This window comes from Vanellus vanellus (genome assembly GCF_965231255.1).
Source record: "Vanellus vanellus genome assembly, chromosome: 5".
Lineage (NCBI taxonomy): Eukaryota > Metazoa > Chordata > Aves > Charadriiformes > Charadriidae > Vanellus > Vanellus vanellus.
Window position 1 is genome coordinate 77202080 of NC_138910.1, and position 26750 is coordinate 77228829.

General features: G+C 46.9%; 1 protein-coding gene across 1 annotated transcript; it reads right to left on the bottom strand.

Annotated features, from left to right (window-relative positions):
* Positions 1-3746: 3746 nt before the first annotated feature.
* C8B (complement C8 beta chain) lies at positions 3747-26750 on the bottom strand (the record flags this gene model as incomplete). The annotated part of the gene is made up of 12 exons (XM_082484537.1): positions 3747-3995; positions 6556-6624; positions 7908-8061; positions 10373-10536; positions 11538-11666; positions 13785-14025; positions 17050-17247; positions 18116-18248; positions 21579-21720; positions 23219-23360; positions 24447-24600; positions 26614-26750. 12 exons carry the CDS (start codon positions 26748-26750, stop codon positions 3844-3846), a joined length of 1815 nt encoding a protein of 604 aa, XP_082340663.1. The 3' UTR covers positions 3747-3843.

Sequence of the window (26750 nt, forward strand, 5' to 3'; positions counted from 1 at the left end):
CATTTGATATAGTTATTTATCCTATATATTTCTTGCGGCATATTTCCCAGGAGACCTTGTTTATCTCGCTCCTAAGTACATGATGGATGTATGGTGCTTTGGATAAATGGTATCACAATCAGATATTTTTATGGATATAGGCAAACCGGGTTATTAACAAAGGAAGGGCAGAGAGGAACCAGTACGCAAAAGAAAATAGCAAATGATTGATGACAATACACCTGAGGTTGCAAGGTGCAGACTCCAGATAACCAGCTAACAGAAGAGTAGATAAGGCCAAGCGCTTGAGACAGAGCTGTTTTCTACCTCGGGGTCAATGTCACGCCGACTACCCGAACGCCTGCATCCCTCTGAGCCTGCGATTTTAGAGCAGGCAAAAAAATTCCCCGGCAGGAGCAGCTCAAAAATTATTGCCTTCCTTTTTAGGCAGTGTAATGCAGAGGCACGGGAAGATACACAACATTTAATCCCACCTTCAAAAAAACCTGAAACAAAAGAAACGCCAGAATCTGGAGAGTTTGGGGAGGGACAGGCATTTGTTGGGCTGCTGCACCGTGCCCAACGCAGCAGGAGTTTTGGTGCTGTGTTACAAATAAGTTAAAAAAAAAAAAGAGGTTCACGATGGTAATAATTGCTGTCTTCATCTCTAGTTTTGATGATTTACAGAAGCAGGGGAGATATAAAAGGAAGACAAATCTGCAGGCATAATTTGACCTGAAATCTGGCAGCTGTCTTGGGTGCTCTCCGGCCTCGGTAGCCATCAAGGAAGAAAAACTGAGTTGGGAGTCTGGGGACTGCTGCCACCTCCGCACAGACTCGCTGGGTCGCCTTCAACAAAATCCCTCCGTCTGGAAAAGAACCTGGGAGGGGAACAACTATATACATAGCAGGAGAAACAGGAGCACGGTCAAGTAATTTAGCAATACTGTGACTACCACGGGGTTTGCGAGTCCCCAGTGACAACCATGTCCCGGCCTCACGGGTGAACGCCAGGTGTCTACATGGCAGGAAAAGACAGGGAGCAAATGAACCCAGGCTGGAAACCAGTCGGATTTATCCACTCCTGATGGAGATGTAAGGGGCTGCAGGTTGGTTTTGCCCTGGGAAAGCTGGACGTGACAACTAAAACTTACCTAAAATACTGCTTCGGGAGCTTCCTAAGCCTTGTCAACCGGATCCAGCACACATCACAGCAGCAACGTCTTCAAGCAGAGAGGTGGAGAAAATACAGCTCCTCCGTGTTTACTGAGTCTCTTTTTTTCACAAGCAAACCGCTTGTGAAAACGTAGCACGGGGTGTAGTAAAGCCCATTGAGACAAGCGTCTTAACCAGCGAAACGGGCTACAGCAGCGCAACCGGTGCTGAACACGCACGCGTTGTGCCCGCAGCCTTCCCAAGTTTTCATACCTGGGGTATTAATCTAAACTTGCACAGAAAGGGGGAAGTTAGAAACACCAGTAAAAGACAGTACCAAAATTTAATGCGTACCAAAATGAAACAATAAAAGCTTCCGCATAGCATCTTTTATTACCCTCCGTGTCATAATAAATCATTAGTCGGTTGAATCAAAGCACAAAATCACAAGGACAAGATAAAGTTCTGTCCTTTACGGGAGCCTTCTAAGCCTATAGATTCCATATTCAACCACTACTGAAATCACGCCTCAGTCAGACTATCCTGCTGACTTTGAAGATTGTCCGATCTGTCCTCTCTTCCTCCAAAAAAAGAAAAACCAAACCCCAACTATCCAAATCCAGGCACTGCCACTTCAAAAGATCAGGGCTTTTCTGATCTGGGCACCAGAGTTCCAATTCAGGTTGCTACCCTTGGCCGTGCTCGCCGCAGCAGTGGGCAGACGCACCATGGCTATGTGTCAGAGTGCTTATTCCAGCTTGATGCTCAGGCAAGGTGGTCAAATTCACAAAAGCCACTCAACTCCTCTGAAAAACTTCCTTAATCGGATTACATCGATGCTTCTGGAGAAGGGCAGGCAACCGCACTGCAGTAGGTGTCCTTACGGGCATCCATGAACCGCGATTCAGGTCCTCTGCTGCAGAGCTTCTACAGTGTCTCTTTAAAAAGCTTTGAAGAATATCACACTTAGCATAAACAATGACCTCTTTGACCATGACCCTAAACGAACCTCTTGGCAAATTTCTATCACACAAAAGATATCACAGTTACAGAGCGGATAATGGACATGTTTTGGGATGGCAGTTTAATTATGAAGCCCGTAATGAGTACAGAGCGCTCTTCTTTTACATATGCAATGTGCTCTTCCTTTCTTAAAGCTGTCACAGAAACCTTGTCGACAAGCGTGGAGGCGGCACGAGGGCTACAACTAAATGCACGTTCCATTGTTCAGATGTCAGAGAGCCTGAGTTGTTCTTACAAGAACTACACTTAGACAACGTCAGTCTGAAAAGACAGAAGCTGGTGATACGAACCCATCATCACCAGCATCGCTTAAAAACCCTCGGAAGAGTGTTTGACCTTGCGGATGTTAGAAGACTCACAACACTTATGAACAACTTTGCTCCGGTGGAATCGTTTCCCTGGAGCAAAGCTTGTTGCTGTTTATTTTAGAGCATGCCCCGACAATTGTCTTCGCAAAAATCACTAACCACCAACGAAGCTGCAGGAGGTGAGTCCCTGGCGTGAGCCAGGCTCAGGTCGGACATGAAACACTGCACAATATTGCGAGTTCCTCTTCTGTTTGACCTGGATTGTGATGCACCGCAAACCACTCACTTGGCTTTGGCACTTTTCACAGCAAACTCTCCCCATCTCAGATGTCCTCACCTGCATGGACTAGCGAGGCAGCTGCTGAAACTCAGACAGATGAACCAGAGCCTGTTTGGGGCAGAGGTGGCTCCTAAGGGCAGAAGACCTCAGGGGACGCGCAAAGATGTGACAGAGAACTACAGAAAAGCTGGCTGCTCATCCTGCTCCAGCGGAGGGTGCTGGCACCCTGGAGTGACAACCCCTAGTCAGGGTGCCGGAGGTCCAGCCTGTCCTGCAAGCGCAGCCGTCTCTCCTGCCTTCCAATATCCCCAAGCAGCTGTTTTCCAACTCCCCATCCCAGTAACATCCCTCTGTCCTTCCCTCCCCCAGGAACCAGAGCGTACTGGGGTGTATCCCATACTCTCAGTGGATCTGTTCTACTTCAGAAACGCACAGGAGGAACCTCGTCGCTGCGGCAGGAGCGCAACTGCAATATAGTCTAACAATGCTTTGGCGTCACCAGACCGTTCTTCACAATTCGGTTTTCACTCCTTCAAGACAATTTCTAACACGACAGACAATTTAAGTTAAATACAATAAATTGGGAAAGTGGGGTAGTGAGGCGCAGCGGCTTTAAATGTCACGTTAGATACTATTGTGCTCATTGAGATTTAGACTTTAATACGCTATATTTTGCTCCCCATGACACAGCTGTCTTCACAGAAGCTGCATATTAGCGCGCATTCTGGTGCACTTAAGATCAAACAGCTTTTTCTTATCTCAAAAGAACCTTCAAAAACGAGACAGTAAACTTTAAAATCATGCAGCTACCAAATAAGGCAGGAGATGAAGCTTGTCTCAGTTAGCCCATTGCAATAAAGACAGAGAAAAGTCCAAGTATGACGAACAGTAAGCACATTCAAGCCCATGGGACAACTGCAAAACATGTCTGAAGGTGTGATTCGTAACACACCCCCAGGTCCCAATGTCTTCTGAGATGTTCCAACTTCAATGCACTTGGATGGGACCCGTAAGCAGAGTGAGGCCAACTCAGGTGACATCTTCCCACTTCGTTTGCAAACTGCTCATCAGTTTTGTGTAAGTTCCTAATGATTCCCTCTAGCAAGGAACTGCCTCAGCATCTGGCCCTGAGCATGACGAACCTCCATTTTGCGGGGCAGGGTTGTTGCACTGTCGTCTCCTTGTTCGTTGACCTCCTGAACATGGAGACCAGCTGGCCCAGCAACCCCAGTTTCCGTTAATAGCAGCATCTGGAAAAAAAAATACGCAAAGCCAGAAAGGACTGTCAGAATAAAGCAGCTCTTTCTATGGGAAGAGCTGTCAGCTTCCACGGATCACATTTAAACACAAACAGCTCTGCCCCTGTCCACCACCTACTTGAGTCATTAACAAAGAGTGATTGTTTTAAAGATGTTAATTCTCTGATCAGCATTTCTGGTGTTTGTTCAAACCACGCTTTATACAGAAAGGACAAGGAAAAAAAAAATAATCAATTAATTAGCTTTATATTTGCTTGTGGGGTGTTTCTCCCTCTGAGGTAGCCCAAGCCTAGGTAAGAACCTGGGGGTGTTGGTCCTAGGTAAGGACCTGGGGGTGTTGGTGGACAGCCGGCTGAGCATGAGCCAGCAGTGTGCCCAGGCAGCCAAGAAGGCCAACAGCATCCTGGCCTGCATCAGGAATAGTGTGGTGAGCCGGACTAGGGAAGTAATCATCCCCCTGTACTCGGCACTGGTGAGGCCTCACCTCGAGTACTGTGTTCAGTTTTGGGCCCCTCACTACAAGAAGGACATTGAGGTGTTGGAGCGTGTCCAGAGAAGGGCTACAAAGCTGGTGAAGGGTCTGGAGGACAAACCTTATGAGGAACGACTGAGGGATCTGGGGTTGTTTAGCCTGGAGAAGAGGAGGCTGAGGGGAGACCTTATCACCCTCTACAACCACCTGAAAGGAGGTTTTAGAGAGATGGGAGCTGACCTCTTCTCCCTGGCGACAAGTGATAGGACGAGAGGAAACGGGTTCAAGTTATGTCAGGGCAGGTTTAGATTGGATATTAGGAAGCATTTTTTCACTGAAAGGGTTATTAAACATTGGAATAAGCTGCCCAGAGAGGTGGTGGATTCACCATCCCTGGGGGTGTTTAAGAAAAGGGTAGATGAGCTGCTTAGGGACATGGTTTAGGAGTGGTGGTGTTTTTATCAGGGTAGGTTAATGGTTGGACTTGATGATCTTAAAGGTCCCTTCCAACCTCACTGATTCTATGATTCTATGATTCTAAGAAAACCAGTGACTAAACTCGCGTCAGCCCCATTCTGAGGTGCTAGGGGAAACGTTAGCACGTTCTTCTTCAATGCACAACAGCTTGAATATTCAGCTCTCTATCCGCTGCTTTTCCTATTACACCGTTTCTTCTGGACCCTGAGCACGTGAGTGACATAAATTCCAAACCCTGAGAATCACGGAGCCGAACACGGAGGCAATCCGTAAAAGGAGCAATGGGGAGCGAGAGAGGAAGTTACACGTTGACAAGTGGATGGATGTGAGTCTTTGGGAGGGTCGGATGCGATTAAGCCTGTGGTAAGCAGACTGGAAGAAGGTGTAAGGGACTCCAGAGATGAAGGTTCCATGGACTTCCTCCGAAACACCCACAAAACCGACCCTTTGCTCGGTGAATTCTTGGTTTTAAATGTATTTCAGCCTGGCTCAGTTAGGACACAGTCATGCAGAATGAGGACTGGATAAAAGACGGTAAACAAAGAGCAATGATAAATGCAGTGCATCAAATTGTGGGATGGTGCCAGAGCTCTGGGCGCCTGCGAGCTGGTATTATTTAGCATCTAAATTAATGAGCTGGGAGAAGTAAACAAAACGATTAAATTCACAGATCGTCCTAAGCTAGAAGGAGTTAAGAACATCAGTCAGGAGACAGCAGCGATCCAAAGTGACCAAGAAGCATTAGTAAATGCTTCAAAACAACATAATAAGATTTTAAGATTAAAATGCACGGTAGCATATCTGGGGGAAAGCAGTTTGCAACATACCGGCTGTATCAAAGGGAAAAACTTAGGGAACAGAGCTGTTGGAGGAGACCTGAGGCTTGGCATGGATCGTATATTAGGTAGGAGTTTGTATGTTGATATAATTGCATGTACAATCGCATATAATTGCGGTTATGCAGCTTTGAACCGCAAAAGTAAAGCCACCTCCTCGTGAGTGAGAAGACATTTAGAAGAGGGCAGGCAAAGAGTGTCTGTCCCTTTGCAGGACCCCCCTGTGCATTGGGGTGGACAGAGTGGGGACAGCAGCCCCGGGCATGACTCCCCCTCCATCGCCCGCCATCCGCGGACACTCCTAAATACTGCTGGGACTTTTGGAGCATCTTTCCTATGAGGAAAGGCTGAGGGACTCGGGGCTTTCTAGTCTGGAGAAGAGAAGACTGAGGGGGGATCTTATCAACGCTTATCAATCCTCAAAGGGAGGGCGCCGGGGGGATGGGAACAGTCTTGTTTCTGTGGTGCCCAGTGACGGGACAAGAGGTAACGGGCACAAACTTGAGCATAAGAAGTTCCATCTTAACACTAAGAGGGATTTCTTTGCTGTGAGGGCAGCAGAGCGCTGGCACAGGCTGCCCAGAGAGGTGGGGGAGTCTCCCACTCTGGAGCCATTCCAAACCCACCTGGATGCTCTCCTGTGAACCTGTTCTAGGCGAACCTGCTCTGGCGGGGGGGTTGGACTGGACGATCTCCAGATGTCCTTTCCAACCCTGACCATCCTGTGATTCTGTGACTGTCTCCTCAGACTTGGGGTCCCTCTTACCTTTCCTCTCGCTGATCTCGCAGGCTGTGCCCCTGTAGCCGAGGGGACATACGCATTCACACTCGGTTCCTGAAAGCAAGCACAGATGGTGGGATTAGAGACTTCAAGTCACATCTCCCTGCAGACACCCGTATCTCCTCAGTGCTTCATCTTCTGCGAGGAAGGGACAGAGGGTGAAATGGTATCAGCATTTCTCTCCGCTGGTGACAGTACAAAATAGCAATAAAGCAGGGGAGCTGTGACTACCCTGCCGCCCCTCTCGCCTCCCCCGCCATTTGTTCCTGCCGCTGCTCTGCGGCTCGACCTCAGCTACGCCGGAGCAGTAATTCAGCAGCGCAGGGTACCACACAGTCCCCCTGCACCCCTCCTGACGAGGCATCTCGGTAGAGCTGAGAGGGAGCAAAGCGCAGCATCAGGAGTGAGCACCCAGGACTGGAGCATCCCAGCTTGTGGCAGAGGAAAAGTCCACGGAGCCCCACGCCGGCTGCCCAGGACTGTGGTGTGCACCCCAGGGCAGGACCCCAGAGGAGAGCTCCTGCTTTGGAAAATAACGGTCATTTAAAACCTCTTGTCGGGAAGATCCTAAATTAAACGCTAACCTGACTCAGCACCTAAAAAGTTATTTAAACAAGGGTAATCATGAGATGAATCTTTTAAGTGCTACAATCAACTAGCTGGTACCTGAAGCGATGGTTTCTGCGTTAGATACATTTAGACGATAACGATTCTCATCAGGACTTTTGCAGATGCAGATTGGAATTATGCACTTGACAAAATGGTCCCTTTGTTAGAAGCTCTCATCGCATCCTATATCTCTGTTTAGGCAGTGCGGTTTTCATTCAATTTGATTATTTTTCCCCTTCATTTTTAAATCACAGCCTGCTTACAAAGGAGGACAGCTTCTATTAGAAATGGGGGGAGGTGGTGGTGATAACTGTGCTTGGCACTTAGATGGTGCTTTTCATCTTCAAAACACTTTTACAAACCCTAATTAACGCTGAGACAGTAGTCACTTTTCTAGGAGGATGGAAGGAATCTTAAAAGCAAAGGAGGAGGCCTAAAGATGTCAAGGTTTGTTTTAAATGCATAATTGCGATGGAACAAAGTCTTCCGCAAAACTGATACAGATGGTCACTCCCATTAACAAGCCTCATCCCTTGACTTTACTGTCTTTACTTACCGGTGGCACTCTTCAACTAGACCAACTTTGAAAAAAATACAACGTTTAATTACCTCAAACAGAAATGACAGACACAACTAAAGAGCAGATTACTCGCCAAGCTTCCTCGCTCCCCACAAATTCCCAGCTCGTTCCTCTCAGAGGGTAGAGAAGAGATGCAAAATCCTTCTACCTTGCAGAAAGGGGATGCCGTTGCCGTGGCAGGGAGCACAGCGACAAGAACTGGTCTCCAGCTGAAACTCCTCGAGAGCCCGTCGCAGATTGTCTTTTATCGCGACTGCATTAGCGAAGTCAGTTGGAGTCACCAGCTGATACAGCGGCTCTGCCTAAAGGGAGGGAAGAAACTGCATTTGTTTCCAAGTTCGAGACGGTGTGAGCATCGCAGGGCTCGGGGGGGGGGGGCACAGCTGGAGAGGGAAATGAAGGCTGTGTGGTACAGGCTCTGGGTTTCCCATTAGTATTTCTTTAAACCTCACGAACAACAAGGCAGAGATGTCAGGAATACCTACAGGGATCCCCTCCTTGCTTTACAACAGCAAAGAAACTGCAAATATGTAATAAAATGCAACCACCGCACTGGTAGTTGACAAACAGGTAAAGTTTCGTTAAACCCTTTCTCATCCGTTTTCCCGATTTTGACATTTTTAGATCAGATTTGCTCAAACTTACGTTTCCTGAGTGCTTTCCTACTCCGATTTAAAAAACGGTCCCCCAAAAACCCACCCACAAAATTCTCCTTCGTTCCTCGTACAGCCACACGGCACAGCCAGAGGCACGCGGTCACGGCCGTTCACATTTGCACTTTCACCTTAACCACTTCTGCACTTCAAGGCCGATTTCTCTCTTTCTGAAGCCGAAACAAAGGTTTCCCCTGCCTTCAGAAGGGGGAGGGTCGTGATCTTCGTCTGCAGGTGGGGTCGGTGGGAGAAGATAAGGGGGTGCGGAGCACGGTGACCGTGCAGTAGGGACCAAGGAGACTTTGACCCGCTCATTTATTTTTTTCCTGAGAGCGAGGGAAAGTTAAACCGTGGTCTCAACATTGCCAGTCACCCGCTAACGCCAGCGGGACGACACTGGCACGCGTCACCAGAGGATCCATCCCAAATTCCCATCCTTGCTCTACCAACGCCTGCCGCACAGGCCCCGGCGATACAGTAAGCGTGGAAGATCACCCTACTGCTATCACAGGCTCAAGCTACGAGAAACAGAAGAAAGTTTCAATAAAAAATGCTCATTTCCTGCTGCTGTACATTCGCTCTTCATCAATTATCTGTGATCCATACTTTGCTTTTTGAATTCAGATCATACAAACGAGGAAATACACTACGAGTGACCTGCCAAGTCCCTTCAGCAGATGATTTATGAACTGATTAGCTTTAGTTTTCCCTAACTAAGCATTCCTGGGCTGACATTTAGTCACACTCTGCTGCTACTTTTGATCTTCAACCCCACAGGGATATTGGTATGGAAATGAAGGATTATAGATACCAAATCCGAATTACATCCGTCTGAGGTTTTTCGCCGGGCAGCCTGGTCACTGGTGCCAGGCCAGACAAAGAACGTCGCCATTTCTTGCGGGAGAGTTTTCCGTACATGGGATCTGACGCGGAGGGTTGCATTGATGTTGCCTCCTGCCCAGAGACCTCCCAGTGCATTTCCGGAAGGTCTACCCACAGCACACCAGGGGCTTGGGAACGCCACCTCCGCGGCGGCAACTGCCGGACAGGCAGTGGCTGTGCTTCCAAATTACTGGTTTTTGCTTTGCTTCATATTTTTTTAGAATTCAGCTCTTTTTTTTTTTAATGAAAAGTCAGAATTTTCAATGAGAAACAAACACCTTTTTACAAATATAAACATTTTTGCCTAAAATGAATTTTTTCAATGAAAATCAATTATGCAATAATAAAATCAACTTCCACCCCTACCAGTCCAAACTCTTGTTTAAAAGGATGTTCTCTTGCACCTTTGCACTCTTCACTCAGAGTGAACTTATTTGGACATTAAAAACGATGAGGCGGAATTGCTACATACTTCCGCTCACTTTTTACTTTTACAGTGCCTCGCATTTCTAAAACTCCACAGGATCAAAAAACCTTGACTCTTCCAAAACTAGCTCATATTTTTAAGGTTTAGCTCTGCCGCACAAACACCCAGGCATGTACGGTGAACTACTTGACCACCTGAACCAGAGAGAATTGTTGCTAAATAGCCGTTGGTGCTCACAGAAGACAGGAGAAATTTCAGGGGGGGGGGGGAAAAAAAGTCCTTACAAAATATATGCTGCCAGACATATTTTTGATAAGCGATACACCGGTGGAACGGAAAGCGGACAGTCTGACCTGCGTGGTAGGCAGCAAGCGATCACATCTGCACAGCCAAGTTAAAAGGATTAAAGCTGTTTACTTCATGTACTTCCAACCACACCACCCTTTTTAATGCATCACACCTTTGATTTTCTGAATACCCAGTCTTAGAGAAACCATCTTGCACAATACGGGTCTATTATTTGCCCTAGAAATGCCTCTTTTCTTTTTTTTTCTTTTCTTTTTTTTTTTTTTTTAAATCCTGTTTATTTAAGCAGAGAGTTCTCCAAGGCGCTCAGCTAAGTGAGGCTGAACGAAGTGACGGGTACAGTACCTTTAGCTTTATGATTTCAGGGTTGTACTGTACAGCGTCTCCCCACTCCTGCATGAGCGCGGCCGTCGGCAGGTCTTTGTAAGCCAACGCGGTGATGTGTTCGCTTGCTCCGCCGCGAACAAGGGCGACGAAATCTTCCACGTACTGTTTTTTGGAGGTGCTGTCTGCAAAAACGCATTCAGAAAGTGGCCGGCTCTGCTCAGGTATGTCTTTGTGGATTGCAGATGAGATATAAGCTCACAGCAAAACGCCCCTATATATGACCCATCCCGCTGAGGGACGAAAGGAAAAAGGCCACAAGTGTTTCACACCCGAATCACAGAATAATAGAATGGTTTAGGTTGGAAGGGACCTTCAAAATCATCCAGTTCCAACCCTCCTGCCCCGGGCAGGGACACCTCCCACCAGCCCAGGTTGCCCAAGGCCCCATCCAGCCTGGCCTTCAACACCTCCATGGATGGGGCCACCAAAACTTCCCTGGGCAACCTGTTCCAGTGCCTCACCACCCACACAGTAAAGAATTTCTTCCCACTAAAGGAAGCCTGTGCCCCTCCTGCTCCCTTGTAGCAACACCCCCATCCTCCTCTCCTACACCCTATATCTCTCTCCCTAAATTTCTTCCCTACGGTTACAAGCTTGCAGGTTCTTCCACAGCCCGATGCTCCTCACCACCATGAATATTGTCTGTTCTCCTCTGCGTATTTTCAGGTGCCCCCTCCTCCCACTGCAACACCCCCAGCTTCCCATGTGTCCCCTGAGGCTCCCACACCACCATTACCTCCCTGCTTTCCCCATGCCCCATTTGGGCTTTTTTTTTTTTTTTTTTTTTTTTTTTTTGGGTGCAAAAAGCAGCATGCTGAGCTGCTCTGCTGAGAGGTGGGTGGACTGGTAACACAGCACCAGTCGGGTGGGTAATGGTTGATCTGTTCCTGCTTTTCCCTGGAACACTGAATAGATATTTCTTCTCTACCCAGCAAAGAAAATCTTGCAAAACCCCCAAGTTTTGAGACATCTACACCTCTCTTAAGCTTGGCCGGGGTTAGCCTGCAGACTCAAAAGCAGCTGTGAGGGAGCGGGGAAATCTTTCAGGCAGGCAAGATCAAAAAATCTCCTTTCCACTACGACAAAGGCTAGAAATGAAATGGCCGAAGTGTCTCATGCTTACCTCCAATCTCTTTTAAAAGGGATTTACAGCCGGCTTCAGTTATTCCGAGCTTCACATAGACAACCTTAATACTTGCACCGATGTTAAAGCCGTGCTGCGCACATTTCTGGACATCGCTCAGAGAATAACCTTAAATGCACAGCAAGAAATCGTAGCATTTTAATACAACTGCTCAATGGTTTACGTCAATATACACAGAAAATCTGAGCTGATAAATATTTTTCCTTGGGGAAAAAAAGGAGATGAGATGAAGAAGCCCTTTTGGGGGATATTTAACAGATCCATATGAAATGAAATGAAATCTCTACATTTTACAGAACTCTGAAACCCAGTGCAAATGCAAGGTCAATGCTGGAAAAGGCTCAATGACCAACTCAGCTGTACTGGGTTACGCAGAGCTGCAGTGGGTGGGAGCCTGGCCTGCGACTTAAACGCCTTTGATGAAGGATGCCCCACCACCCATCCCCATCATCAGCAGCCAGGCTTTTTAAGAGTAACAGACGAAGTAGCTTTTCCTCCCTTTGCTAGCTCACATCTCCAACTCTCTGCTGCCAGAAGAGCCTTAATCGTTTCATGCAAGTTTCTCCATGAAGCTCTACTATATTTGTTTTTCCTAGCATATAAGAATTTGCCCTAAAAATCTACCAGTCCTTCATACATTCTTCCCCAGAGTTCTTCTCTAAACTCCTTGCAGTCCTGACACTCAAGAATATTATATTCACCATTATTATGGTGAAACATCAGATATGACACTCAAGTATCTCTTTTCTTTCTCTGCTTTTTTGTTGTAATCTCCCATGTTTCCCTGAATTCTTTATTTTTTTCAGTCAAACTCATGTCTTGATGATACAGATGTTTACATACAACACAAGTATGACTGTATGGCTGTCCTGTTCTTCTGCTCTTCTCATACATCTGATATTGGCCAGTTTCTCGAGCAGAAAAGAGCACACACTGAGTTTTGGGTTGACGCAGGATGGCCCCTATTAATGTTCATAGTCCATGTGCACCTGAAGGCAGGAATCACTATTTTCTGACATCTTTGAACAGCCCAATCCAGACCTCTCTCCTGCCGCCTTTCCCACAGAAAGTATCAGATCGTGAACCACAGACGCATTTGGCGTGTTGGATTGTATGTGAGAGCAATGCAGGAACCGAACACGTGACACGGCGTGTGATACCAGATCTGCAGAAGACGACTTGATTTCTAGCACAGACAGTAGAAACAGAATGATGTATTTGAAGGGAAAAACCTGAATTCTCAGACTTGGACCTATCAAATCCTGGTGAGAACTTCCAGCCCAGCTCAGCACCGGGGACAGTGTGAAAATGTCGGTAGTACTGCAGGGTCCTGATCTCAGTCAGCAGACACTGATACAAACAATACTACCCATCAGTTCAAACAAACGTGGCTTGTGATGGACCCACACCAACAGCTGAGAAACCGGTCAGTGCTAATGTTTTGAATATCTGAAATACGAATCTCAATTCTGTCCCTCCGGGCTGTATCCGACTTCAGGATAAGCGACTTCCTAGACAGCAGAAGAGCAAACAGACTGCGTGTCACACACGGCAGAGTCCACTAAATGCTTTCGCAAATAGACAGGGAAGGCAGTTACTCACTCCCATGCCAATGAATAAATAAGAGAGTGCAGCTATTGATTAATGTCACACAGCTCGCTCTACCCTACACAACAATCATCATTCCTCGCAAAAAAAAAAAAAAGAAGCCAGAGTCAAAGAGCAAGAGCAATGTCAGGCACAAGAGTCACCCAGCAAATTATTTACTGTTTCCTACACGCTGGAAAAGCTCTCGAGGCTAAAGGTGTTTCAAAACTGTCACTTGAAAGGCAATGGAAAAAGAACTTAGGTGAAGGTTTTCAAAGCTAACAAAAGCATTAAGCTACACGATTCTCATTCATCTCAACATCTTGTCAGCCTCCGAAACGTGTTGTCTCAAACACTTGCTACAGGGCCCTTTTTACGAACTGGCAGCACCCACAGCTTGAGAGCTAGAGGAAGCCCGTGATGCTGAGCGTGCTTTGAAAACCAGGCTCTTTATTTGCTGCCAGAAAGCACTTCGACTCCCGCACTTCCTGCTGGCTTTCTTCGAGATGCTGTTGACTCCTCCTTCTGCCATCTCCTTTTTCTGGCCTCCGACCTGAACCATCCCTGGGTGCCTGCAGAGGGGGTTTCCTACCAAAAAGCTGGCCCCAAAGCTCTTCCACAACCGTCAGATGCACATACCCGCCTTCTGGAGCTCGTTGCTGTTCACGACTAAAGTATATTCGTAGATGCCACCGACGGTAGCCTCCGTGATGTAATGGGTGCCGTAGTCTCTGTAGAGCTCTCTGTACTCCCCGTAGCTGTACTCTGACGGGAGCTGATGGAGTCTCTGCAGGAACTCGTAATGCAGCATCAGGGCTCGGGGCTTCAGCTTATAAACGGCAACAGCCAGCTCAGAACGGGCGTGAATAAATTTGCTGGACTACACGGAATGCAGAAACACAAGAGAATCCAGAAATGAGGGATGTCATTCTGGTGACAGTGTGTAGTTATTTGCCATTAAACACTTAACGCTGGTCAGGACTTATCAAGTTAAAAGTTTGCAACTGGAAATCATAGAACCATAGAATGGTTTAGGTTGGAAAGGACCTTGAAGATCATCCAGTTCCAACCCCCCTGCCATAGACTGGGACACTTCCCACCAGCCCAGGTTGCCCAAGGCCACGTCCAGCCTGGCCTTGAACACCTCCAGGGATGGGGCCTCAACAACCTCTCTGGGCAACCTGTTCCAGTGCCTCACCACCCTCACAGTGAAAAACTCCTTCCTAATGTTCAATCTGAACCTGCCCTCTTCCAGTTTAAAGCCATTCCTCCTCGTCCTATCGCTACATGCCCATATCTTTTAACTTAGTAAAAATGAAACATTTAGTAGTAAACTTTCTGAAAATCAGCATTCTGACTGATATTACGGAGAGAGAAGAAGGAAGAGGGACAGACACCCATTACAGGTTAGGTGATGGCTCAGGCCACGACTGGGACATGGGGACAGCCAGGGTCCAGGCTCTGCTCGGACAGACCCGGGATGCACGGACACAAGCACCATCCTAAGAGACTGCTCTACCCCTAATAAAGTGGACCAACCTTTGCCTTTCGCAATCTCTCTCCTGAAAAACGTTGACAACTGAAATCACAATGACTTATATGTGAAATGGTAATTCCTTACCCGATCCAAATTTACATTTATATTCCGCAGAGTATGCCATTACCAAAACTCAAAGGGAAGAAAAATTACAAACACTCACACGCACGCGCATGTATTTATATGTCTCTGCGTAGATATGTGTACGTGGGTATATATTATGTCTTCCCTTTCTGGCATAAAAGTCAGGAGCTGAAGAGGTCTTCCGTCATGTCCAAAGGATTTAGTATCCAGTTGTTGGGGCCAGCAGGACAAGTACGTCAAGGGGGGTTTAATATAGAACTGTAGCTTAATAAAATCAAGACTTATTATTGGGTTTCTTTATGGATATCTATTGCAAATGCTTCTCATATACCTCTGATCTTGTCATGGGATATGCCCCTTTGCAGGAAGCAAATGCAAGTTTAATAGCAACAAGGAATTCTCTGCCGTTCCTGAGTGCACTTTATACTGAGGGGAGGGACATACATCAGCGATACTATTAAACCATTGACAAGAGCTAGGTTTGTCTACAGCAATAACAGACGAAAAAAAGAAATCAAATGACGGCGCACGCTACCTCGGACTGGATCTCATAAAGCAGTCTTAGGAGTTATGGATTAAAGCGTCCCCAGCCAGCTTAAAGTGTGCATCAGATCGCAGCCGCGACCAAATCTCTGCAGACGAGACTGGAAGTGATTGTGCCGTCCGCGTTTTGCGGCGTGTCTGTGTCCCGATCTGGTGAATGATGTACTCGGCAGGCAGACCGCATCAGCCGCAGTAAAATGGCACGTGTTAGTCTATAATTAAACCCGTGGAAGGGCTGCTAGCAGTTTTCATTCTACGTTATTGTCAAGGCTGCCCTGCAGTTGAACATCTTGGCTTCGCTGTTTGCATTATCATTTACCGAAGTGACAGCTCCTGCCTGGCTGAATCCACCTAAAAGAGGGATGGCCCTTCACGTGCGAGATGACATTCTGCAGTGATGGCACACCACGGCCATCCATACCGCAGACCCGTTTCTGGACTGTGTGCACAGGCGCAGAAATTTAGGGAACTGCAGAAAATGTTATTTGCCCTTCTTTCACACCAGATTTCTCTCTTAGTCACTGTCAGTCACTGTTAGGTCCCTCTACCCGTGAACTCTGGGCTCCTGGGTTCGTTAGCTGAACTGCAAGTCTACCTGTGCAGAGTCCCTTGGAGGAGTCACTGTGTCGGTTGCACCCACTGCCAGACCACTTGGGCCTCTAAGAACTTTTTAATGGCTGGCAGGGCAAGGTGCACAGCATGCCATGGCTGGGGTGCAGCATGGAGACCCTGCTAGGAGTGTCTCTTGTGCATCTCCTACCAGTGAGTTCGCTGTACGGAGGGGAGGCCGTGTGAACCTGCTTCTGTGTTTCACAGAATCATAGAATGGTTTCGGTTGGAAGGGACCTTCAAGATCATCTGGTTCCAACCCCCCTGCCATGGGCAGGGACACCTCCCACCAGCCCAGGTTGCTCAAAGCCCCGTCCAACCTGGCCTTGAACGCCTTCAGGGATGGGGCAGCCACAGCTTCTCTGGGCAACCTCTTCCAGTGCCTCACCACCCTCAGAGTGAAAAATTTCTTCCTGATATCTAATCTAAATCTCCCCTCTTTCAGTTTGAAGCCATTCCCCCTCGTCCTGTCACTACATGCCCTTGAAAAACGTGCCTTTCTCTCCAGCTCTCCTGTAGGCCCCCTTCAGATACTGGAAGGCCACAATAGGGTCTCTCCGGAGCCTTCTCTTCTCCAGGCTGAACAACCCCAACTCTCTCAGCCTGTCCTCATGGGAGAGGTGCTCCAGCCCTCTGATCATCTTTATGGCCCTCCTCTGGACCCGCTCCAACAGGCCCATGTCCTTCTTATGTTGGGAGCCCCAGAGCTGGACAGCTGGATGCAGTACTCCAGGTGGGGTCTCAAGAGAGTGAAGCAGAGGGGCAGAATCACCTCCCTTGAGGAAGTGATTTCCTCAATTTCATTTTTTTTGAAATGACTTCACTATAAACATCCAAAAGTGGGTGCCCAGCAGGACACAGGATGGACTGCACTCGGTTGTGGCTGATTTCAGAGGTTTGGCAGTCCGGTTCCTGGCTGACGGGTGAATGGGAAATCTCCCGGGTGCTGTAAACACAAACGAAGGCGTTGCGGCCTTAGTAAACACATAACCAACACAAACTGCAAAATCCAATCAGGAGGAGAGACTTCATTTATCCTAGTCCTGGCTGCTGATCTCATGATGGATATTAAGCTGATACACACACATACAGATAACGCGTTCGCAGAGAATTAAGTGGAGCAGTGCTTACAGTTGAAGAAAATCTTTTCATCCTTTGAATGAACTTCTTGAACCTGTTGTCGTTTGAACTGTAACCAAGTTCAAACACTCCTTGTATTTTTATACCAAAGCTGAAGCTAGACTGCGAAGCTTTTGCCTTCAGGACACCGCTTTCATAATTTGAGTAGGAGTCATATTCAGTCATTGTAAATTCATATTTGCCTTTGGTCTAAACAGAAAGCAAAAACAACACGTTTAATTTCCTGCACAGTGATTGTACACCTGAAGCGCGGGGAAGGAATACAGATACAAATATACTTGTGAATTAATGCTTGCACTTTGAAGATGAAAAGCCTTGTATAATTGCAAAGCACTATTATTATAAACGCTGGTACTTCAAGAATACTTGGCTTACAGTGGCAGGAAAGCTGCTATCCCCTCCATACTGCAAGGACCTCAGGCTTTTACTTAATATGTCAATCTTATGCAAAGAAGGTGAAATCTTAAACACAGGCACCAATTAAAAGTATGAATTCTAAGAGGAAAAGGTTTCCTAACGGGCAACGCACAAAAATATCACGCTATGCTTTCAAGAGCATTAAGGTCAAACATACAATATTTGAATATAGCCTCGATGCACCCCAGAAATGAGCTCGGCGCCTTCGCTTCCCCTCAAAGCACACGGCGTGCCGTTACACCCTAGGCTGCTGCACGAGGACAGCTTGCCCAGCCTGGCTCTGGAGGCTCTCCACAGTCCTGTCTAAAATTAACCTCCCCGTGCCCAGCGAGTGGCTTTTGGGCCCTCTTGTACAGACGGCACCGGGAAGGTTAGGCTCAGTTTTTTGCCGTGACGACGTGCAAGAGAACCTTGCCATCTATTCCAGCACGCATGGATATTATAAGGGGACGCGTCCGACTTCGTAGAGTACGTTGGGGTACGATGGCGTTCTAGAAGTAGGGCTAAATTCAGTCTCATCCCATTTGGTCTCATGAGTTTTCTAATTCTTTATAAAATGATTTAGTAATGAAGCTTCATTAATATTACTCACTAAGTTTATTGACATATATGTTTATTTGCAGACAAACCTGACACATACCTCTGGCGTATAGCTTTCTACATTGTATGGCTTTCTGAACCTTGTGTCCGTGATATAATGGGGAGAACATCCCCCAGCATAGTACCGGTGATCAAGAACTAATCCTTCCAAGTTGTTTGTCAAGACATTTAACCTGTACATGAAGAATAACAGCAAAACATTAAGATTATCATCGATTTAGAGGTAAACATCCACTGACTTGGCTGAGAAAGGCAAAAGATTTTTGTTTGGCTGAAGGCTCTTTGTTTTGTCTTTAAGGGCTTCTTTATTTTGAAACCCCATAAGAAACTTTTGCCTCTTTCACTGTCGGATCAACCCATTTGCTCCAGAAAAACCTAAATAACAAGAAAGCAAAAGACAAGAGTCAAATTCTGACACTTCAACGAATATATTAATCACAGAAGAGAAATTTTTACCACACAGCTATGAACGACACCAGAGCATTACTGCCACCAGTACCTGCAGCTTCTGCAGCCTTTACCGGAACTCTCTGGGAAGAGCAGAACAAACCGGACCAGCCAAACCGCCACAAACCAAACCAGGTTGCCCACCCCAAGCATCTCCAGATGCCTGCAGCAGTGCAGCAGCATCCAGCTCCAAAGACCGGTTTGTCAACCCATGTCATCAGTCCAGGGTCATTTTTAATTCACATTTCTTCGTTCTGGTTTATCACTCATAATCTCTGCTGGGTTAGTCAAGGATCAACCTGAGGTCAGTAGATGAGAGTGAAAATTGCCAGGGAACAAGATCTAGGTACTCAAGCAAACGTTCAACTACTCCTTGAAATCACTGGGAAGTTTTCCTCTGATTTTAGTGGATGATGGACAGTAATCTTAACCTGTCTACTCTGAGGACGGACGTCGCACCTCAATCGTATTAGATTGGGTGATAAAACCGGGCTGATGGGATCTGTGGCAGTGAAAACCCTTCTGTTGCTCACTGTCAGGACACCCTCACATCACCCTCATGGCACACAGCTGAGGACATGGCACTCACCTCCACAAACTCATACTCAAATAGTAACAAGAGTCATTAGAGGAAACTTCACTAAAGAAAAGATAATTGCTAATAGCCCATGTCGTGTCCCTATTAGCGTTCCAGGCCTCTGTTAGATCGGCCTCTCTTTATTTTGGGGAGAGAGACTCGCATGATAATGACTTTGAAGCTGTAAAATATTAACTCTAATTTTAGAACAATCTGAAAAGAAGGGAAGTCCACTAAAAGCAAATTACTGAGCAATTGTAGCTTCAAAGAGATGAGAAGCGTGTTCCTATAATTGTCCAACATTATTTTTAATTTTGATTAAACTCAGAAGTACAAAGCACCAGCAATGACATGTGCAGCAGCCATATCTCCAGAGAATAAGGAGGAAATCATAATTTTTTCCTTGCAATATAATTTTTGTGCTTTTTCTTTTTTTTTTTTTAATGTAAAAAGCATTTTTTTTCCCCGCAGAATGAGAAAAGGCTCTTTTCACACAGTCCAATCTTACAGAAAGTTGCCACAGTCTTAGCCAGTAAAAGCTGGATCAATTCAGATGTGGATTTGAATCCCCAAAAAGTTGGGGCTTGGTAACATGCAGGTTAATCCTACCCCACTCACACAAAGGACAAAAATTCCACCATCTCTCACTGCTGGAGAAGAAATACAAGAAATTTTGACACCTCCCCCCCTCCCCCCTCGCCCCAATTCATACACTGTGCAAAAATAGGAATCCATAGCCAGGTTCAGATTTTAGGCAACCCAAGCATGGTGGTACATCCTCCCCTCACCCCACCCCTTAGGCCACCCAGTGCTTGGCACAATTTCCCCCAACCTGGGCCACATAACAACCCAACGTAAAATAGGAAAGAATGCAAAGGGCAACGGACCGGACTGTTACGGCAACCCCTGAGCACACCTGGTTCCCCCAACCCCTGTCGCTTGGAAACAGTCGATAATCGATCACCCTCTGACAATACCCGGATCACGGCCCAAAGAGGGGGGTGATACCAGAAACTCAAGATCTAGCAAGTTCCGCGCTTGTGCAACTGGTGGAATGTACCAGAATATCCCACTGTCTGAGTTGGGCCGGAGTGGAAAAGTACCTGATGAAAGTCAGTTATCTCGGACCCTATAAATAGTGACTCCAACGAGTTCCTTTGAGTTCTCCTGGATCGCAGCCGGCTGTGACCGGCACCTCCCTTGAGTTGGGATGCCGCTCAGGCTGACACCTCGAGGGTTAACGGGCCATGGCGAGTCAACCTTCGGAGTCTCAGTTATCGCCCCTTGAGGAATGCCAACGCATTGGGACTACTTACTCTAAACTCCAGAGGTGGGAAATCTTAACTATAAACTAGTCTCTCTTTCATCCACCTCTCTGTTTACCTCTTTCTGACATACACATTAGCTTGGATGAGTGTGGAAGTTCATACATTTTACTGGATCCAAATATTTTCTGTCTGTTTGTCTGTCTGTGTGTGTTTATATGTTTTGGTGTTCGTACACATACATATTGATTTAGGAAAAGGGGACACCCGTCAGCTCACTGGAGTCGCCCACCGCAAAGGGACCTTGGTCCTAGCAGTTAAAGATTTGACGGCGTGTGCGTGCGACTCCTCGAATGGTGTGTGTTTGTACGTTTTGGTGTTTATACAAATATATTGATTTAGGATACCTTATCGTTAAGTTAGTGTGAATCTTGTCATTTTCGAATCTGTAATTAAGTTGCCGTTCAATTATTTTGTTAAATCACCTTGCAAATCCTTAAATTGGTTAATGATTAAGTGCTGCTAAAATTTAACCTCTTGGTTTACCTCAAACTCTTAATAAATTTTGAATTGCTGCTGAAATCATAACCATGCCCCATTATTTCCATCCGCGACACCAAGGTGCTGATTTAAGTCACTCTATAAATAGTGGTAAATCTATATGTTCAGATGTTAACAAACCCTCCTTTGTTTTTATTTGGAAAGCGCAGTTTGAAGTAGTCCCTTGGATCCTAAAGCCTGGGTCCCTCCTGCTCCCCACAGACTGCATTAGGCCAGAGTCTAACTCTACTTACATCTCTGCAAAATAATCGGATTATTGAAACTCTCCCACTCGTTAATTTAAGGGCAAGTACCTGTAGATAGTAGAGAAATGTTTGGTGTTGACATTGCCCTCTTCACCCACTGGGTTTCGGCAGCACAAAGAGCTCTGGCAGGACATATCTGCAAGCTGAGCTGATGGGCTCCGCAAGGTGCACAAGTTCTCCTGGGTACACCTGGGACTTTTACTCACCTTATCTCTCTCTGAAAGACTCATGGAGTCCACAAGGGCCTTCCCACCGGGCTTTGGATCAGGACCCCAAAGGCTGGGGGATCCTAACTCTGGGATACAGCAATTGCTACCGCTTTTCTCTGCTCAGTGGCGATGTCTGAAGCCACATAAGTGGCTAAGAGCCGCTAGATAAGAAAACATCTCATGAAGGTCACTGACTTACCCTTTTGCCAGATTCTCTATTCCCCAGTATTGCTCCATCTTCCGGTCACATTTTTTAAACACTTTTTTGCAGTTTTTTTCATCCGACTGGTCCCCACAGTCATCATCCCCGTTACAAAGCAGCCTCCGTGTAATGCATCTCCCTAGGACGCAAACGAAAAATTACTTATAAAACAATGGATTATCATGCTTACTGGTAATATTGCAAAATCACAGTCCCTGACTCAGAGCCTAGAAACAAAATCAAAGACTCCTGTAGTGTAAGGTTCAAAACTGGCTGGAAAATATTTCCTCTCTACCTGCATGGAAAAAGTCAGATTTTTAATCGCCAAACTTCATCTGCTGTTTTGCTCAGAACTTTCAAAATCTTAAAATTCCTTGTTCAACCTAGAAAAAAAAAAAAAAAAAGAAATTCCTAATAAAAAGTATAAAAAGGGATAGACTTTTTCTGTTCTTAAAATTTTTTAGTTTTGAGACAACAAACATGCTGGAGACCGTTTAGCAGACCTTGTATGTGGTATTCTTCTTTTTCCTCTTTCCCATATCCATAATTCCTGAATTCTTTTTCAGTCTCACCAAAACACTAGCCTGGGGGACAGAGATGAGAGTCGCTTTCCTTTGCCCCATCCCCTGTGCCGAGCTCCCCTCTGCCCTGCGCTCTGCTCCCTGCGCGCTTTCCTCTCCGCTGCCGGGGTGCAGAGGCAAAGCAGAGGTTGATCAGATTTTGGATACAGCTAACTGCTGCCTCGCTTCCCCACACCGCTTACTGTGTTCCCGACTAATTAGTCATTGACAAGAATGGAGGGAAATGCCATGAGGAGCACCATCATAACCTGCTGTGCTCTTGGGCATGAGTCAAGGATGCCCAACGACTGTTCTCTTGCTGTCAGATCCCCTTGTGATACAGATTTTACTCCCTCCAGCTTTGGAGTCCTCAGCACAGGAATGACATGGACCTGCTGAAGCAGGTCCTGAGGAAGGCCACAAAGATGATCTGAGGGCTGGAGCACCTCTCCCATGAGGACAGGCTGAGAGAGTTGGGGTTGTTCAGCCTGGAGAAGAGAAGGCTCCGGGGAGACCTTATAGCGGCCTTCCAGTACCTGAAGGGGGACTACAAGAAAGCTGGGGAGGGACATTTTTGCAAGGGCATGTAGTGACAGGATGAAGGGTAATGGCTTCAAACTGGAAGAGGGGAGATTTAGGTAAGATATCAGGAAGAAATTTTTCACTCTGAGGGTGGTGAGCCCCTGGCCCAGGTTGCCCAGAGAAGCTGCGGCTGCCCCATCCCTGGAGGTGTTCAAGGCCGGGTTGGACGGGGCTTGGAGCAACCTGGGCTGGTGGGAGGTGTCCCTGCCCATGGCAGGGGGGTTGGAACCAAATGATCTTGAAGGTCCGTTCCAACCTAAACCATTCTATGATTCTATGATTCTATAACTGTGTTTTAATTTTCTATTTGAAGATTTTAAGGACACGCTTTAGACTGACAGGCGTTGGCTAACAGACTCAAAATCACTGATACAAACACAACACAGGCATGGATGGACCCAGGTCAACCTCTGACATCTCTTTAGCCCAGCAAACCCTTGTAGAAGCAGAAAGCTCAACGCGGTGGTGTCAGAGACGCACTCCGTAAGTCCTTACCTGTAACTGCACACACAAAACCTTCACACCGAACTTTATTCCTGCATGGATTATTTGTAACACAGTCTTCGGTTTCTTTGTCGGAGTAATCACACGGCTCTCCATTGAACTGAGAAGGTTGTTCCAGGCGGGCAAATCTGTACTGTGATGAAATAAAAAATATTGACTCAAGTGTACAGAAATTGTGAATTTCACGCTTGCCTAGTTAAAAAACAAACTTTGTGCCGGGGAGATCTGATCTAAGAGTACTGTCACATAAAAAAAAAAAAAAAAAAGTGTCGGCAAAGAAGCGTGATGCTGGTAACGTGCCTCATTTCAAAGGTTTCTGATCTATGACAGATTTAATTTTACTAAGGAAGGATTGAGGATTGGAGGGATGAAGGAAAGTTTGCTTTTCTTTGACAGTTTGTTTAAATGAGCCTGACAGGGTAGTGCGGGCATTTGCAAGAGTAAGGAAGGATTCAGTTACATCTCCTCTCTTTCAATTAGCGCTGGTAACGACATCCCTTGTTATTTTCTGTCAGTATATTTACTTGGCCCTCTGTATCATTAGGGATTTTTTTCCGCCCACAACACTGCTGTGAAGCAGTCAATTACTCCGTCCAATATGTTAGCCCTCCTTTTCTTCCCAGCTTTTAAGATTAACTCTTTGATATGAAGCTTCACTCTTCCCAACTCCCATCACTGCTTATTCCCGCGTAAGCCTGGGAACGGCTTCTCCAACTCGTTAGCAGAGGTCCCTCTAGCAACAAGGATTTTGCTCTTCACGCTATTGGGATCATTACTTTCATTTGGTGGAGCTTCTCGGGTAGAAAATGCTCGTTGGCAGACAAGAAAAAGCATCTTAATCCTGAGAGGCACTGAGTGTCTCCAGGTCCCGCGGGGGACCGTTAGCGGGGATGGTGCCTCGCACTGATGCTGGAACAAGAGGACTGTGCTGGAAAGAAAGTCCCCGCAAAGTCTGGGCTTCCTGCCTCTGTTTTCACCAAGTCTGGGCGCTGTCTCAGGACAGCGAGGTGGCCTGGAAACCACTGGAGTTCCCGGAGGTGAAGAGCTGAAGAGCTAAAAGGCACCTGAACGCACAAGCCTGCAGTCACACCTGTACAGAGCTTTCCCCAGAAGCTCCCCGCTGTTTGCCCAAGCCCACAGACAAAAAAAGACAAGGCTTGGAGGAGGAGGTCCTGCCTCCTGGTTTCTCAGACGTCATGCATAGACCACAAACACTCACCCTTTTCTTTTGACAGGGATCACATTGGCTCCACGAGGACCAGGGGGAGAGCGTGCAGTCACGGGGCTGCGGCAGGTTGCTCACGGACCGGGCCTGCCTGCTGTTGGCCACACTCTTGTTGCTGCTGTTGAGGTTAAGGGCCTCCTCTTCACCACTGCATTCAACAACACAAGAGCTTCATCGTGTGAAACAACCAAGCTGCGACGAGAGACCAATTTGGCCTATAACTGTGAAAAACTACACGCCAAGGAGAACTAATGGCTTGGTAGACCTCACCAAATCTTCTACGTGACCTCTAGATTTCAGTACTCATTTCACACCGGCATTAATTCTGTATGAAACCTGAAACACTCTCCAACACCCAAGAGTAGACCCAGTCCTCTACACCGGCATAAGTCTGCAGAGCACTCGGGAGGGGTAACAGCAGGACACACATTTCATCTACCCAGCATGGGAAACTCAACCCACGTCCCACCAACCTGGGCTTCACCTCAAGCTGTGCAAGCCCTACCAAATAACCTGGCAAAGTGGGCAGCAGTAAAATCTGCATCATCAGTTGCTGCCCTTGCCCCACCGCTCCAGGCTGCTCGCTCTTTGGGCAGCACTTTGGTACCTCGCTGCCGTACATGATGAACATCTCCAAGGTGGGACATCTCCATGACAAACACCAGTCGCAGTGCTAAGGGCTGGTGCGCACTCAGCATTTTTGAAAACTGGGCTTAAGCACCTCCCTTTGCCGAGCAGCCTATTTTTTCTCAAGCTGGCCAAACCCAGTAGTCTTGGACTCTATTCTCGGTTCACAATAGAGAGTCATTATCCCATTAATCCCATTCATCCCAGTAATGAACCTGAACCCCAAGTGTAAGCCTTTACTCTTCCTCCCAGCTCCTCTCTCGCCCCCTCGCGTGACAGCTGTCTCCAAGGTTTCCATGATGCCACAGCTAAAATGCTGCCCGCTCTTAAGCAGCTTCAGTATTTCTGATTAAATCCTCATCCCAGACAAATGCTTCCTTGTAGCGCCTAATCTAAGTGGGGAAACTGTAGTAAAACGTTGACAATTACTTTCTTTTCATACCCACTTTGACAAGTGAACTACCACAGTCGCATTCCCAATTCTTCCACCGAGACAAGGAATAGCATCAGCTGAAGCTTTAAGTGCCTGGCAAGGCGCTCCCATTAGAATCATCGAATCATAGAATTGTCTAGGTTGGAAGAGACCCTTGGGATCATCGAGTCCAACCATCTACCCTACTCTACAAAGTTCTCCCCTACACCATATCCCCCAACACCACATCTAAACGTCTCTTAAACACATCCAGGGATGGTGACTCAACCACCTCCCTGGGCAGTCTATCCCAATGCCCGACCACTCTTTCTGTGAAAAATTCTTTCCTAATGTTCAGTCTAAATCTGCCCTGGTGGAGCTTGAAGCCATTCCCTCTTGTTCTGTCATTAATTACCTGTGAGAAGAGACCAGCACCAACCTCTCTACAGTGTCCTTTCAAATAGTTGTAGAGAGTGATGAGGTCTCCCCTCAGCCTCCTCCTCCTCAAACCAAACAGTCCCAGCTCCTTCAACCGCTCTCCGTATCATGTTTGCTGCATGTTAAATTTTTAAATTTGATTACTGCATATTAAAAAATCACACGGAATAAAGGAATTAGAAAAACTCATCAGCTCACTGAGGCACAGAATCAGAGCTCAAAGTTCAGAGAACAGTGGAAAAATATAGTCAGATCGGAAAGAGTACAGTCACTGATTGACCATGGCCCTCTGAAAAAGCAGTATCTATTAAGCTAGCCCAGACACAACAACCATCAGCCACATTCTTGCCATTTACGTACTCAAAGAAAACAAAAGCCCGTCTCTCCAGCACACCGTCGGGCAGCGAGCACGGGAGGAGGCTGTGTGCTGCAAACAGAATTCCGCGTTACAACATGACCGTGGCAATTTGTCGCCTCAGATTTATCAAAGGCGATTACTTTTCTAAAGGCAGACACATTGCACTACGTTAACTTCAAAACGACGTCTTTCGCTATTCACTGGAAATACAGAAATCGCTCGAGACAGCAATTACGTGCCATACAACGTGCGAGCAGAGGGTCTGTACTGATTTCCGCTCTTTATCATACCACCCCACGGACACGGCTTCGGAAACAGTCACTCACCCAAAGCAACGAACGGTGAGGACGCCGAGCGCGGCGTAAAGCAGCAACAGTTTGACGGGGTCCGGAGCAAACGCGGTGCGCGCTGCCATCATCGCTCCAAGGTTCCATCGGCGATTCCAAACCGCCACCGCTCCCAT